The sequence below is a fragment of the Nylanderia fulva genome, unplaced genomic scaffold (genome assembly GCF_048542155.1).
Source record: "Nylanderia fulva isolate GAGA-0341 unplaced genomic scaffold, ASM4854215v1 Scaffold45, whole genome shotgun sequence".
Classification (NCBI taxonomy): domain Eukaryota; kingdom Metazoa; phylum Arthropoda; class Insecta; order Hymenoptera; family Formicidae; genus Nylanderia; species Nylanderia fulva.
Window position 1 is genome coordinate 929,134 of NW_028190532.1, and position 15,070 is coordinate 944,203.

Below are 15,070 nucleotides of genomic sequence, written 5' to 3' on the forward strand. Positions count from 1 at the left end.
TTAGTCTTTGATAAAAAGATTTTATAGCTGAAATACATGAATGGTATAAGACTGATATAAAGGTATATCACTATATAATGATATAAAATTATTTAGACAGTGATCATTTACAAAGCAGGAGATCGACAACATTGTGACAAATTATCAAAGTGTCTTGTTTCCTATCAGATCTCCATCTTGTAAATATTATATGCTCTAAGAGATTGCGCTTAATTATTCGTACTCTGGTCACATAAATAGATTTAAAAACTGCAAAATGGTTAAAAATCTGAATTGTAATTGTGCGAAATATTTAATATACGCGCGCAAATAGTCGAATAAAAAAATTACATTAAAATATAATATACTAGGATATCTGTTCTCTTCATTCATTCATATAAAGATCAGAAGTAGTGGACGATAAATGGCAGCAATAAATTTTAATCAAGTCTATATCTTAGCTTATTTTTCATCTTTGACACATGTGTGTTTAGAAAATGTTCAATACTTTCGAATTCGCTTTTTGAAACATCTTACAGGCCTAAAATGTGCAAGATACAAAAAATACCGTTGGTAATGGATTTTTGGCACTATGTATATTAATTTTCAAGTATATTCATGTGCCAATGTATATAGTAAAAATGTTTTGTTGCAATAAATTTTTTACGAATCTTTTTACAAAGAAAAATATTGGAATTTATAAATTGATAAAAACAAGTTTTATATTTAACAATTAATCTATAATACATATGAGAAAGACAAAATTCATTCTGATCTAAATATTCGTGTGAAAAGACGATCGGTTATTAATATAATGATATTTTCTCCCGATAAGAAAAGTATAAAGGAAATCAATTATTATTTTCTCCAAGTTAATATTGTTTGAATCTTGCAGAGTGCTCAACGTAGTACATCAATCGAGACGTAATACACTTCGCAATATGATTAAGTTAATGGCTTACGACTTAATAGCTATTACGGTCGCATCTATCAGTTATCTTGTATAATATTTTTTTATTATAATATGTGCGTATAAGGATATGAAATATCGTAAAAAACCTCTGTTTCACAATTCTGCGACGACAACAGTGTCTCGCTTGCTCTATTATCACATATATATATACGATGATAGATTATAAAATATGACATATACATTTTGAGACCATTATTGACATTTGGCATTGCCGAAACGAAGATAAATCTGGCACTGATGCAATAAGAAATGTTGACTTCATTGAGAGGAATAATTACATTGAAAGACCTAATATCGGTATAATACTGGTGTTTTCCTTTTATTAACGACAAATTGGATATTATGGCTGTCGCTTCAAAAATGGCACATATTTTGAATTTTCTTCCTCATTTATACAAAAAAAATCTTTCATTTTAATGCACATTTGATTTCTAGCGATTAATTAAATAGTCGTCAATAATTGTCTCTGATACAATTAATACTCGTTCACACTTGGTATTGGAAAGCATAATGAATATATTTGTTCTAAAAAGAATTATTCATCCACTGAACTTTCAAACTGATACTCATTAAATGGATAGAAGCTATTGTCAAATCGTATTATATAAGTTTTCTTCAATTCTCTTGACAATAATTAAGCATATTCTATATCTATATATATTATATTATATTATATATATATATATATATATATATATATATATATATATATATATATATAATCTCTATAGTGATAATAATACTATAGAATTATTTGTAGCTAAAATGTGTCAAGAAATCGGCAGTCGAAAAAAATGATTCGAGACTAGAGCTATAATCACGCATTTGGTTTTATAAGAACAGTATTTTCATATCAATGCTGCATCATTATATGTATATCAAATACTGTATTGATTATATTACCAAAGATTATAAATTACTTGTGTCATTCGATTCGCTTTTTAATTTTTACTTTTTTATTACTTTAAATTAATATTTATAACAAGGCCTGAATTTCTTATTTCTCTATGTGTTGAAAAATGCGTTTACAAAAATCTTAAGCTAGGCTTACGAAAAAATGAGTATTACTTGCTGTAAATTGATATAAAACACTGTACTTATCGCTTACCTCTTCCAAAAGAACATTGTTGGAAGTATATCTCAAATACAACTCACACACCTCTTTCTCTCTATACACAGTAATACTGCGATGTTCTTGCGCCATTTTTCGATATATAATTTTAACTTGTAAAATAATTTACGGCTCTCTAACAACCAGATTTTTGTTTGCATCTATCCATAGATCTATCCTCAATTTTCACTCGTCCTGAAATAACGAATTCTAATATTAGTCATCAATTTTCATAAATAAACTTTATTATACATTTTCTTTCAATTTTAAAACTTGATATTTTTTGCTATTTTTTAAATAAAATTTAATATATAACTTTATCTTTAAAAAAATATCATTTTTCATACAAAAATAAAAAGTATATTAAATAAAAATGACTTAGCAATGGTACATACAATGTGTATATATAGCATAGCAACTATTAATAAGTAATGAAGAAACTTAAAGATATTAATGTTAATAAGTAAATAACTACTTAAAAAATAAAAATGTAAATAAGATATCTACCCATTCATGTTCATCGACACCTTCCATGTGATCTTGTTCTAGTGAACATTGAATAACATCTCCCACAAAATGGCTCATAGTTCTCTGCATCTGATACATACATGATATCGTGATAAAATAAAAATAAAAATGCTTCATGCAATAAGAATTTTAATGGACAACATTTCTTATGCTGCGTGATATGCATTAACAATAAATCATCTTTACATTAATATTTATGAAGTGCATACAAAGTACATAAATTTTATTGCCTTCTCACCTCTTCTTGTTTCGCTTTAATATCTGGATTCCATCCTAGTCTATTGAAAGGTTGCGTAGAGATACCAAAAGGGATTGAGGATGGTTTATTTGCGACTTGAGGAGGAGTAACTGCATTTTGTTGCGACTGATTCTCGGTCACTATGAATAAAAATACGCATGTATCAAATAATCGGGAGCATCTCTCATTTTAACAATACATTTTTTACTTACAATTATCCATACCAGGTGGCTTGAGATTTATTCTAGATGGCTGTTTATTACCACCGTTAAACCATTCTGTCGCAGATAAAGTCGGTTTCCAGATAACTTTAGTTGGAGGAAAGAGATCATCTTGGAATAACTCACTCTAATTTAAACAAACAAATATATCAGCATAATTTTATATTAAAAATTTCATATTTATCCTTTTTAATCATGTATGTACCTTTATGCGCGGCACCGTAAAACTCAGAGGCTCTATTGTATTATTTGTTAGCCTCAAAGCGGAAGCAAACTCTACAATGGCCACGTCACATTTATTTTTTGGAAGGAATGATAAACCCTGATGCAAACTACTGCACCTGTGATGGCTTAACGGACAGCAATATGGAGGTTCCTCAGTTACTTCAAATGCGTATATTGTAGAATCACCCTAAAAATAATATATTAATATTGCAGTAAATTTTTCTCATGCAATTAAAATATATAATTGTAAAAAATATCTCTTACACGTCCGGTTAGGAAAAGCGTGGAGCTATCCTCGTCGTAATATGGCATTAATATGGCAGGGGAAACATCCAATCCAACAGTGTTCAAAGGAATATTTAGATTATCCATTTTAAATATGTAAATTTGTCTTTCAGAAACTCTGAAATATATAGAATGTAGTTATTTCTCTATCTGTATCTTTTTTTCTCTCTTTTATACTATACAAACATTTGTGATTTGTATTATGCTTACTTATCAAATCCCATTACAACGAGATATCTGCCTTCGAGCGCCCATACAACTCTCGCACCTCTCGTACCAACTGGACCCTTCCCTTCTTTCACGGGAACGTCGCTAGATCGAGGTTTGTAGATTCGTAATTTGCCGTCTTTGCATGCACTAGCAAGATACTGACCACATGGCGACCATGCCAAGCTAAATATCTGATCCGTATGACCGATCAATGTGATCTTCGCAATCACCGTTTCAGTAGACGATAAGAGTGACAGATCCCAAACTTTGACAGTCATATCGTACGAAGCGGACGCGAGGACGTTTGATGCCAATGGATGAAATTTGATCAAATAAATCTTATCAGCGTGAGCTTCTATAACGTGTTTCGGTTCGTTTGTCGGTTCCGCTAAACCAGACTCTGGTATTTCCCATAATCGAATTATTCCGTCGTCACAAGCTAGCGTACAAACAAACAAAGTACATGTCTTAATCTTCCCCAATTTTATTAGACAAAATAATACTTTTTTTCATTATAATTTTCAAAACTTTACCAACTGCCAATCGCTGATTGTCAAATGGATCCCATTGAAAGTCCATTACAGTCGCACCGTGAACCAATGCTGGCATAACTCCATCCGGTAGTCTTCCAGTTTTTTTCAATTCCAACACTGCTATCTTTCCACCTGGGCCACTCAAAGGTACAGCTACTCGATCAGGATTAGCTATAAATTTATAAAATATTATAGAGAAGTCATGTATCGTTTAGCATGTAAAAATCTCTTTTAAAATGTGTAAAGATATTCTGTGTACTTGGAAAAGAAAAAAATAATTTTACCGTGGAAGCCGTCACACTCGCCGGATATTTGACGACTAATATTGCGTATATTTTCGATATGTGTAGATTTGTGGCCCGGTGTACCTTTCAAATGTCGAAACTTGGATACTCTTCCTATAATTAAATATATATATATATATATATATATATATATATATATAATAAATAAGTATAATATAATATATAATAAATAAGTAAATCTATAAAAAACATAAGGAATATATCAAAAAAATAAATTCACAAAATATATTGTAGTTGTTACCAAAAACTGTCGATGTTCTTTTAGAAGCTGGTGTCACAAGGGGTTCCACCTTTTCCAATTTAGGATCCATGCTTTGCTGTCGCAACATTGGAATGCTCTTTTTCGCTTCATCTTCTTTAATCACCTCGCTCTTCGACTTAAAGGAATCCCGTCGTCTCAACATAGTCGGCGAACCCATCGCCTTTTCCGCCAAATTCCCATCAGTGACCGATACGGATCGACTTTCGTAAAGGCGCCGTCTTTCGGCGATTGAATTTCTGTTTCCGCCACGTTCGAAATTTCCAGCATCCTCATTTTCAGGTGACTCGTCTTTCACTTTCGTTTCGAACACTTTGCGCCTTTCCGCGGTGCTCGGTGTCTTCGGTTTGTAACCAGAATCGCTCGAATTGGCGTCTTCCTCGATAGAGCTGGAGTCGCTCTTGCCATTTTCCGCATCCTTCGCGCGCTCATTAGGTGTATAAGTCGGCGACTTGTCTGCTTCCGTATTATGTTCCGCAACATTGTTAACTTCGTTTTGATAACCGTTGGTGTTATTATCATTATTTGGTGCAACAGGTACCGAGAAGACTTTGTCAAACGAAAATTCCTGGCTGCTGGACTTTGCTTGGAACGGTTTGGGACCAAGTCGAGGCTAAAAATAAAAAGAAAAGAAGAAAGTTATGAATTTATCCCTCCATTTTGTTAAGAATTGTTTTTGTAAAGAAGTAATTGTTAGTAATGTTATATGACAATGATGACTAAATGTGAGATGGAAACTACTAACTGGGTGCACACAAAACTATCACAGAAATCAGATATCCCTCTTATTATATACAACATATTCCCAGAGCAAAAGTAATCATTTTGACGTTAAATTACGTCATTTTGACAGCAAAATTATGTATTTTGATCTCAAATTACGTTATTTTAACGTCATAATAATTACTGTGGCTATCTAAATTCTTTTCTAAGCTATGACTACAACCTTATATCCGCCGATTGCGTTAGGATTCACTGATGTAACTACTGATCCGGGATTCGGCGATGTACGTGGACGTGCCACCGGTTTTGGTTCCTCCTCGGAGATGCTGTTAGTTCTTGATGCTCTCGGTAAAGGTTTCGGTGGAACGGCTTGACTGCCCCCATTTTGTATCTTTGTCTTCTCTTCTTCTATCTCAGCTGGCTTCTTGGTGTCTTCGATCTTCTCGGTATCGTTCTCTATTTTATTGTCATTTTCATTGACGTTGTTCTGCACTTTCGAGAATCCCTTCGGCGTTGTAATGACCAAGGATTTCAGTTGCGGTTGCCGATTCGTTTGTTGTTCTACTTTAATTTCGCGCTGATAGTCTTTGAGTGCTGCTAAGTTTCCTCTGTGTACCTGGAGGTACGGTAAATTTCCTTAATGATCGCAAATCGCATGCAAATCAAACTACACTGTCCGACTTTGCACTTTTTTTGAGATACGTCTCTGCATTCGACATAATAATTTTGCGACAGCAATTTAACGACAACATTCGCACATTTTTACACACACTTATACGCACGTAACTCGCATTTTTTATGTACAATATATAGAGAGAAAATATACAGAAGATATAAAAAGCTTCAAAATAACTAAAATTTAAAATCAATCAAATTTGCTGAAAGGAATGAAAAAAAGACTACATATAGAAACAATACAAATGTTTTTACACATTTCGTACTATTACTTACACTGCAGAATAAGCTACAACATCAATTGCCACTTTATATTACACGTGCCAGGAATAATATTTTGAATGGTGCTAATGTATAAATTATAAAACATATATTGGATATCTGAAATGTGAAAAAAAATATATATATGGAATACATAAGAAAATAAATTAAATGACACAAAATAAAGTAAAGAAAATATAATTATAGATAATTTAATAAATATAAATCCCTGTAAAAGAAAGAATTTAAAATATTGAGATAATAAAAATATTCTTCCATTATATTTTCTATTGATCTTATATATTCATAACATAGAATGTTGTTACTCATAACATAGATAATGTTGTAATGGTGTTTTAGCAACCACACTAATGTTTATAGCACTCCATATAATTATAAAAAGAACATTGCAAATATTTATTACATAAAACCATTTGGTGCATGATTAGCAAGCAGTTTTAGAAAAATGTATAGTGTATAACACTTTCACACAAAATAACTCTGATTTTATATGAAATAAATATCCAATTGATTCCTTTTCATATATTCCAAATTTTTCCAAAAATAATATAACAAAATCTAAAAATATATTAATTATTTAAATATTATGTGTGTGTGAAGCAAAAATATACATTGACATATCACAACCCACTGTTTATCCTCAACATTCTGTTATTTAGAAGTTAATTGATAATAATATGAATAAAAGTTTTAATGATGAAAAGCATGCAAAATGATTTGAAATAATCATACAGCCAATATTTACAAATATGATTAGATGTTTGAATTTTTTAATGAACAAGACTACCTCAAATGTGTACCATATTAAGATTATCGAATTAGAACACATCCAAAATAGCTATTAAAATGTTTACTTACGGTAATTGGTTCTTCGCCTTTGTTTCTTTTAGCAGGATCTAGCGATATCTTTGGTACAGATGCATTATGACCTTTAATCCATGCTGCTGCATTATTTTGAGCAATGCACCCAGTTGTTTCTGGATAAATGTCTGCATGAAAATCTCTGTACGTCTGAAATTAAATTATAAAACGTTTAGATATATCACACATGATGCATAATTTATATAGATAATATTTAGTACTTACTTTCCGTGGAACTTGATACATGATTGGAATCACCATATTAGAAGTGAGTTGTAATAGTCTGTTAACTTCAGCCTGCATTACATTCAATGCTCGTTTAGGAACCAAGCAAACTCCCTTAGTTTGCTCGCCACTATGGCGGATTCCTTCTACCAGATAAGGATCTTTATCTGTAACTTCCATGTGCATAATAGTGGTGTCTCCTTTACCAGCAAGAAAGAGCATATTTGTGTCAGGATCGAAAAGCGGCATCAAGATGCTACAAAAACATTATATATATATAAACATTTATCAGTATTAATTAAAATAAATATGTGAAAAGGATTTATATTTACCCAGTGCTACAATCTAATTCCAATGTTTTCACTGGATCATTTAGATGCCTCAAATCCCTAATGAAAACTTGACGCAATCTTGCTGCATCAAATCCTGTGGTAAGTATTCTGTCATTATTTAACCAAACTAGTCTGGAATCTTTGATACTTTGATGACTCGAGCATGAGTTTACAACACATGCGGATGCGCGTGGATCTATGATTCTTAATTGCTTATCCTTGCAAGATGTTGCCATGACGATACCGTCTTGCTTCCAACTTACAGACTGGATTACTTCTGTGTGATCACTATTAGCTGTAATATCATAAAATTAATTTCAATAACAATAAAACAACATGAATGCCAATAAATGTCAAAATATTTACAAAATAGTTCTTGTTGAGAAAGAACATCCCAGAGTGATAGATTGGTAAATGATGCGGTAGTCAGAAGATGTTCAGCAGAAGGATGCCAGCATACTGCTTCCACTCTTCGTTGACGATGCGAGAATGTGCATTCTGGATTGCACAAGGATTCCTCCAAACCACTTTCCGGGATATGCCACAACTTTACCTAATTATACAAACAGAATTAATATAATCTGTAGGAAAATATAAATCCTAAATAAAATTTTTTGCATCTTTAGCTGAAATTATAAAATGTCAAGATACTTACAAGGCAATCCTGAGAACCAGTTGCAAGCAAGCCATCATGAAATGGAGAGAAACCCATATCTGTCACAGTATCTGCATGTGCATGAAGAAGTGGCATAGTTTTGCTCTTTCTACCACAGTCCTCCAATGGCAACACCGCTAAACTGGATCCTTTACAAAGGAAGAAACATAATTTTAAAAAAGTAACTTGTATATAAATTTAGCAAAGATCAAATCTGTCACAGATGAATATCTACCATTATGATCAACGTTAAATGCCATAAAGGCTGCAGATGCTGTTATATTATTTCCATAGGTTTGATACGATCCCACAGAAATATCTCTGATACAAGCCTCCGGCTTGGGAACAATTGGTGCGGCATTTTTGTATTTGGATGCCTTGAAACGCCAAGCCATCTTTGATGCCGCTAACTTAATTCAAGTATCCACACTCTGCTTAAATCATGTAATCTGAAGAAAATGAAAAACATATAACAAATCATATTACACCTTGTTAAAATTATATATATATATATATATATATATATATATATATATATATATATATATATATATATATATATATATATAAATAATAGATAATAAAATGTCAAAAAATTAAATAAATATATATATAATAATCATTATATCTGCCTTTAAAGCTCTTGAATATCGGTTTAAATCAGAGATATTAAATCTGAGATAAAGAGTAAGTACACGTAGGAATAAATATCGGGATTTTTGCACAGAGAGACGTATACAATGCAGCTTTGACGTTGGCGAAAAAAATTTCCAAGGAAAACTTTTTTGCGCAAGGGAGTACGATATCACACTTCCAACACAGATGCGAATAATTCACTGGGCGTTGCTCTTGGGTAATGGCAGAGGGAGGAAATCGACGGTGTCGAGAAGACAGAGACTAGGAGACAGCGTTTCTCAAGAGGATCGCGTCAACAGTAGCGGCGTCGAACGAGCGAGAAACGCGACACCCGTTCGCCGTGCATGACTAATAATTTTCGGGGGTGAGAGAAAACCACCCTACCCTTCGTTCGATATGGGGCTGTAGATCGCCGCTTTGGCGTTGCCGCTGTAACTAACGACGCTGTCAGGGAGCAGCGACGCGACAAAATACTCTCGCGAGCCGCAAATTCGAGGCGCATTCACGTCCGGGAACCTCGATTTTATTTTTCTACGCGAGGATTTCCGCGAGGAAACTTGTATATATATATATATAGCGATGATAAAACGCGAGAAGAGACGGCGACGAGCCACGGGCGTCGATGTCCTACCGCTGCTCTACGGTTGACAGCCGGAAACAGGAAAATTCCCCCTCCATTCTCTATCCCCCTTCGAGACATCGGCGACCTTTATCCCTCCCTCGCGACGATTATCACAATCCCAAGTCGGATATCGTAGATTGTTGTCGGCTCATGTTTACACTTTTATATATTTTGCTTGATATTGCTTTAAAAATTAACTACATAAAAAAACTACATATAAATTTCATTAAGTAATATATATCTACTAATATTTATTCTCTCTGTACATGTATATATAATATATATACATATATATATCTATATACATTTTTATATTCCAATATTATCGATATTTCATGAATAAAATTACTGAATAAGATAATATATACGTGGAATAAGAGAGAAATAATTATATATATATATATATATATATATATATAAGAATTTACAAATTCTATATGTATAACAATGTGATTTTTTATACATAATAAATAATGTATATTATACATAATAAATAATGTATATTATACATATTATTCTTTAAGAAGAGCTAGTTGCAGTAAAGGCATCACTTTCAGCGAGGATAAGTCTGCTAACACAGCCTAAAAATAAAAAAGTACATATATAGATATTAATAAATATATAAGAATATACACGGCATATACAATGTATGCTAATAAAATCATTTTATACCTCTACATTTTGTTGGGTATTAACTTGCAGTAAATTTTCTTTTCGAAAACTCAATATTGTCACTGCTAATAAAGGAATAATTTCCAAAGAATCATAACCCAGGATCAAATCCCAAAGATACAATAGTTGTTCAGGTGGTAAATGACCACTGAAACCTCTCATAAGCCATTTAAAAACTATTCTTATTCTGAAAACATATGCATATTAAATTAATGAATTACATAAATAAAAATACAGGAGAAGAAAAATATGTATAAGAATAAACTTACGGTTGAATATGTAAATTTTTGAAATGAGTCCACAACTGTGGTTCATGGCATTGCAGTAATCGTTCAAAGAATAAACAGAGAGCAACTATACCTTGTTCATGACTTGACACGGTATGTAAACGAAACCAATATCTCAGATAGAATGCACGAAAAGTATAATACATGGCACAGGGATTGTCATATAAATAACAAAACGGTGTAGCTGGCATATATATAAAAATCTTATAATAAAACAATTGATTCATTAAATTCAAAAGTTTCTTTGCAATTTCTTACCATACATTGTAAATCCATGAAATGGGATAATACCGCTCGGTGGAAAAACTAAGGTATTTTCTAATGTTGCTGGTTTGCCTTGCAAAACTGCATGAATCACCTGACCACCTGCGCTTCTATCCGTTGTGACCGGTGCAAGTATTTCGGAATCCCTCGAGAAACATAACATTGTCTTATACAAAACATCCTCGAATACAAAGTATTGATCGTCGTTTCTTGCTGTTAATTGCACATCCTACAACAATATCAATATATAATGCCTCTTTTATTAAAAAGAAAATAATGTAATTTAAGAAAGAAATACAGGTCACCATTATTATTAGCTTATCTACGACGATATCATATTGCAAAACCATATTTTTCAATTCTTCGTAGTACTCTATGTCCTAAAAAAAGAAAGAAATTATCTATTATATCTCATTATCATGAGAGATTATTAATTTTTAATACATTAATCATACATTATCTTTGATAACAGATCCGAGAACGAGCGACCAGAGACGACCACGCAATGCTCGAGGAGATCCCCTTTTAAGGAATTCTTGAGCGATTGGAGCATGATTTGAGCTCAATACTTTTTCTCCAATGTACGTTCGCTCGGCTTCTAAATTTGGGAAGTTTTCTGTAGTCGGCATATCGGAATTTACTCCAAGTAATGGCATTCCCTGCGCTAATCCCGAATACATACGTCTCTGTAGAAAAAGGACGATAGATATATTTGTACAAGTACATAAATTATAAAATTAATTAATTATAATATTCGTACCAATTGCGCGAGTGTTTTTACACTAATCTGTATGTGACTGAAATCCCAATTTAGCTCGTCTCTAAAATATGTTTTTATATCAAGACTTGATGACAAATATATTTTTGTTTTCTAATATAGATAATTTATATATAATTACATACGGTTGCTTTTTAAAAGAAGGATCACGTATCGAGAACAACACATCCAAAAAATCCTTTGGCGCATACAATGGGCGATATTGTGATAAATCTGAAAATAATAATTTCTTCTCTCTATAAAACAGACATTAACTCATATCTGATATATAAAGTAATTTCACAAAAAGGATTTATATTTGATTTCAACTTTGAAATAAAATTTACCAATGTCATAAGTGCTCAATTCATTCCACTTCTCCGCCAATTCCTCTCTGTCGGCGGTAGGTCTTATACGAGCCAGCGGAATATTTAGTTCACTGCAAGTCGAATTCAATGATTTTTGAATACGTCGTTCCCATTGAATTTGAGTTTTTTTCAAGTAACTCAAGTCGGCCGTCTGTATATGTGAAACCGATCGGGAATGCAGGGAACCCTGTGAAAGAAATTTCCATTTAGCAATTTATTCCGTTCACAGTTGGAAAATTTATTTTTTCTTGTTAAAAAAGGTCCCTGTTAAAATTTTTCTGTTAAATAATTAACACATTTATATGTGACTTTGATATATATTGTGTTAATCGAACTCTAATGTTAAATTATTAAAATAATTAAAAAATGCTGTAAAAATAACACAATGTGCATCTATTTTTAATAATAAATTATTCGGAATTATTTAGTGATAAGATTTATCCATTAAAATTTACAAGAAAAAATGTTGATTTTATTCTAATAAGTGTTAATAGTAATAATACAAGTAGAGATGATAAAATATAAAATAACATTTGTTAGTTAATATATTTACATTTTAAAATTATGTTACTTTTACACAAAATTTATTTCTATAATTACTTAAAACATTTTGCATTTTTTGTGTTAAAATATTACGCAGTATTCGAAAATTAACATAAAAATTTCTGTGGACCGTTTGGAACATGTGATACTTATATGTCAAATTTAACACAAATTTTTTGGCTGTGTGTAATAATAATTAAGTATCAATTTTATGTACCCGCGATCGTGCCCAGTGAAACACAGTGTTCCTGATCTCCGTCTCCAAGCCATTATTTTTTAGCGCTGTCACCAACGAGTTTTTAAAATCATCCTTATCTACGACAGGCGAGGCGATGAGTCTCTACGAAAAAAATAAACAATTATCCGAAATTAGTTTCCGCTCGATAGATAAATTCGATATGGTTAGGTATTCAATAGGTATTTATACCTGTATTTCGTTGTAAAGGGCTCTGTAATTCGACATATTCTGGATGTCATCAGTGAGTTTTCGCGCTGTCTTGTCGAGCGACGCATTTTTCGCAATTTCCTCGTCCATCCTCGCAAAATTATCGTGCGTTTTTCGAGATCTCCTCTTCTGACAGCAAATCGAACGTGTGCGCCATTTTTAAATAAGCGTCTCCCGTGGTCTTCCATCTCCATAGCAACAGTCACAGTACTATTGTAGTTCGGAACCCTGCTCGATCATTTGGTTTTCGCGAGAGACAGATAAATTAGAAAAATGAATTAAATTTACAAATATCTCTCTTATACGTATATTAATCAAATAAATAATGCAAAATGCTAATTCTCTCGTTAAAAATTATTCATCGATGGATTTATTTGATCGATATAAACATTAAAAATTACTCCTATTTCATCCAATATACTTTACGATAATTTTTGCGCAACAAAGAAAGAAACTTTAAAGAGTCCTTCCCTCTTTTCTAAAATTGCAAAAAATCTATCCGTCCTTACGACATATGTTTCGAGGGAGAGAGAGAGAGAGAGAGAGAGAGAGAGAGCAAAGTTTCGTTCCGAAAACGAACGCCACGTTTCCATGAGCGGGAGCTCTCCCTCTCTCATTGTCAGTCTCCTTTCCCGCTGTACACCGTCCCGTCGAAATCACAATTTTTTCTTCAGCCTCGCCGCAAGAGAGGTCGTCGAACGTGCGTCCCTTTTTACTATAGCTCCGCAGACGGCCGGTGTGTAGCTTTTTCGTGGGGAAATGGCGGCGCAATAGCCGCGGCGATCGTGCTCTTGTTTTGAAAGCGAGCGTTCTTCTGCTGACAATCGGCGAGCCTGCGAACAAACGCACCATGGATATCTCGAGTATGCTCGAGGTGCAGGTGAAGGTGGAGACGGACGTTAAGGAGAACGGTGAGTGAGCAGTCGATTGCGACGCGCGATTCTACGAAGCCCGGGATAACGACGCTCTAACCTGCTTGTCTCGCTTTTAGTGACACCAAGGAGGGACCATCAGGAGTCCAGCACCACCAGCACGGTCGCTGTATCATCGCCCATCTCTCAGGATGAGAGCAATTTCTACAAACTTATGTTTGGCAACGGTCAGCTTTCTCTCTTCTCCCTTTCTTTCTTTTTCTAAAAAAAAAAAATTGATTATTTGGGGGAGATAATTTTGTAAGATTTTTCACCTTTTTATCTTCATTCTAGATTCGAAATTTATTGTAGCAAGAACTACATGAGAGATATGAATGCTCCTTTTAGTTCATAAAAGTTATGTATGTTATAATGTAGGTGTTAAATTTTTTTTAGATATTGCATCCGTACGGTTTCGAAGACTTCATTGTACAGCCTGCGATGCACATATTGGTTCCGCTCCAGCTCAGATCCATAACATGTATCAACATCCTGTGATTCGTACGTTATTGTGCGCGGAATGTCGTAAATTTTATGGGGATGGTACCTTTGAACAAGGTAATGTAATAATTTATCTTATAAAACTTGTATTTTCCATATTTATCCTGCATTCACCGATGTATACTTTTATCAATGTTAATATGTTTCTGTATTCTCAGGTGATGACGCTACAGACATGTTCTGTAGATGGTGTGCAAACGGTGGCAACTTATATTGTTGCTCATACTGCAGTAATACATTTTGTTACAAATGTATAAGAAGGAACTTTACATCCTTAGTAAGAAAAAAAATTGAAGCGGATGAAAAATGGAAATGTTTTGTATGCAATCCGAGCGATTTGTACAGTGCTAGGGCTATATGCTGGGCTCTACTCGAACATGTAAAAACAGTGACAAGGTATTGTTGCATGAATACAATGTTAGAAACATTAATCCTTACCAAATT

The 15,070-nt window shown here is 33.1% G+C and overlaps 4 protein-coding genes and 1 long non-coding RNA gene across 12 annotated transcripts in view; 3 read left to right on the plus strand and 2 right to left on the minus strand.

Moving 5' to 3' along the window:
- Positions 1–10,070, minus strand: pod1 (coronin). 5 transcript variants are annotated; one of them, XM_085486582.1, is made up of 18 exons: positions 9,888–10,070; positions 8,856–9,069; positions 8,621–8,769; positions 8,332–8,518; positions 7,966–8,260; positions 7,634–7,889; positions 7,406–7,558; positions 5,814–6,206; positions 4,850–5,480; positions 4,588–4,701; positions 4,304–4,474; positions 3,771–4,209; positions 3,540–3,678; positions 3,256–3,462; positions 3,042–3,177; positions 2,830–2,969; positions 2,571–2,660; positions 1–2,258 (listed from the first exon to the last, which is right to left on the minus strand). In XM_085486582.1, exons 2-18 carry the CDS (start codon positions 9,013–9,015, stop codon positions 2,250–2,252), a joined length of 3,669 nt encoding a protein of 1,222 aa, XP_085342708.1. In that variant the 5' UTR covers positions 9,016–9,069; positions 9,888–10,070; the 3' UTR covers positions 1–2,249. The 5 variants fall into 5 exon arrangements, with proteins under 5 accessions (XP_085342708.1, XP_085342706.1, XP_085342707.1 ...); XM_085486580.1 differs by lacking the exon at positions 9,888–10,070 and adding an exon at positions 9,641–9,881; XM_085486581.1 differs by lacking the exon at positions 9,888–10,070 and adding an exon at positions 9,253–9,634.
- Positions 1–15,070, plus strand: part of LOC114943244 (putative ATP-dependent RNA helicase DHX35) — a 71,859-nt gene that overhangs the window by 11,350 nt on the left and 45,439 nt on the right. The window lies entirely within an intron of this gene.
- On the plus strand, positions 9,669–12,216 carry LOC114928295 (uncharacterized). Of its 2 annotated transcripts, XR_014925608.1 has the most exons (3): positions 9,669–10,108; positions 10,403–10,473; positions 11,574–12,216. It is a non-coding gene; the product is annotated as an uncharacterized LOC114928295 (long non-coding RNA). The 2 variants fall into 2 exon arrangements; XR_003819047.2 differs by lacking the exon at positions 9,669–10,108 and having other exon boundaries at positions 10,119–10,473.
- On the minus strand, positions 10,317–14,445 carry LOC114928294 (TBC1 domain family member 19). 2 transcript variants are annotated; one of them, XM_085486585.1, is made up of 12 exons: positions 13,724–14,445; positions 13,197–13,442; positions 12,987–13,109; positions 12,206–12,413; positions 12,005–12,092; positions 11,862–11,922; positions 11,557–11,787; positions 11,407–11,481; positions 11,096–11,330; positions 10,820–11,021; positions 10,551–10,737; positions 10,317–10,459 (listed from the first exon to the last, which is right to left on the minus strand). In XM_085486585.1, exons 2-12 carry the CDS (start codon positions 13,302–13,304, stop codon positions 10,391–10,393), a joined length of 1,587 nt encoding a protein of 528 aa, XP_085342711.1. In that variant the 5' UTR covers positions 13,305–13,442; positions 13,724–14,445; the 3' UTR covers positions 10,317–10,390. The 2 variants fall into 2 exon arrangements, with proteins under 2 accessions (XP_085342711.1, XP_029155213.2); XM_029299380.2 differs by having other exon boundaries at positions 13,197–14,445.
- LOC114928291 (uncharacterized) overlaps positions 13,757–15,070 on the plus strand; it is a 4,875-nt gene continuing 3,561 nt past the window's right edge. Inside the window, exons 1-4 of the mRNA XM_029299374.2 lie at positions 13,757–14,125; positions 14,206–14,313; positions 14,522–14,683; positions 14,785–15,022. Of these exons, the coding sequence (XP_029155207.2) occupies positions 14,065–14,125; positions 14,206–14,313; positions 14,522–14,683; positions 14,785–15,022 (569 nt within the window). The 5' untranslated portion in view covers positions 13,757–14,064. The remainder of the gene's footprint in view (positions 14,126–14,205; positions 14,314–14,521; positions 14,684–14,784; positions 15,023–15,070) is intronic.

Bases quoted from the DNA above. Each gene is read 5' to 3' on its own strand.
- pod1 (XM_085486582.1), bottom strand. From the start codon at position 9,015: ATGGCTTGGCGTTTCAAGGCATCCAAATACAAAAATGCCGCACCAATT. The intron at 4,210-4,303 runs GTAAAGTTTTGA...TTTGTACGCTAG, and splicing joins CAATCAGCGATTGGCAGTTG to CTTGTGACGACGGAATAATT. The intron at 2,661-2,829 runs GTGAGAAGGCAA...TGTATGTATCAG, and splicing joins TTAAAGCGAAACAAGAAGAG to ATGCAGAGAACTATGAGCCA.
- LOC114928294 (XM_085486585.1), bottom strand. From the start codon at position 13,304: ATGGACGAGGAAATTGCGAAAAATGCGTCGCTCGACAAGACAGCGCGA. The intron at 12,093-12,205 runs GTAAATTTTATT...TATTATTTTCAG, and splicing joins ATTGAGCACTTATGACATTG to ATTTATCACAATATCGCCCA. The intron at 11,923-12,004 runs GTATGTAATTAT...AACATATTTTAG, and splicing joins CCTTCTTTTAAAAAGCAACC to AGACGAGCTAAATTGGGATT.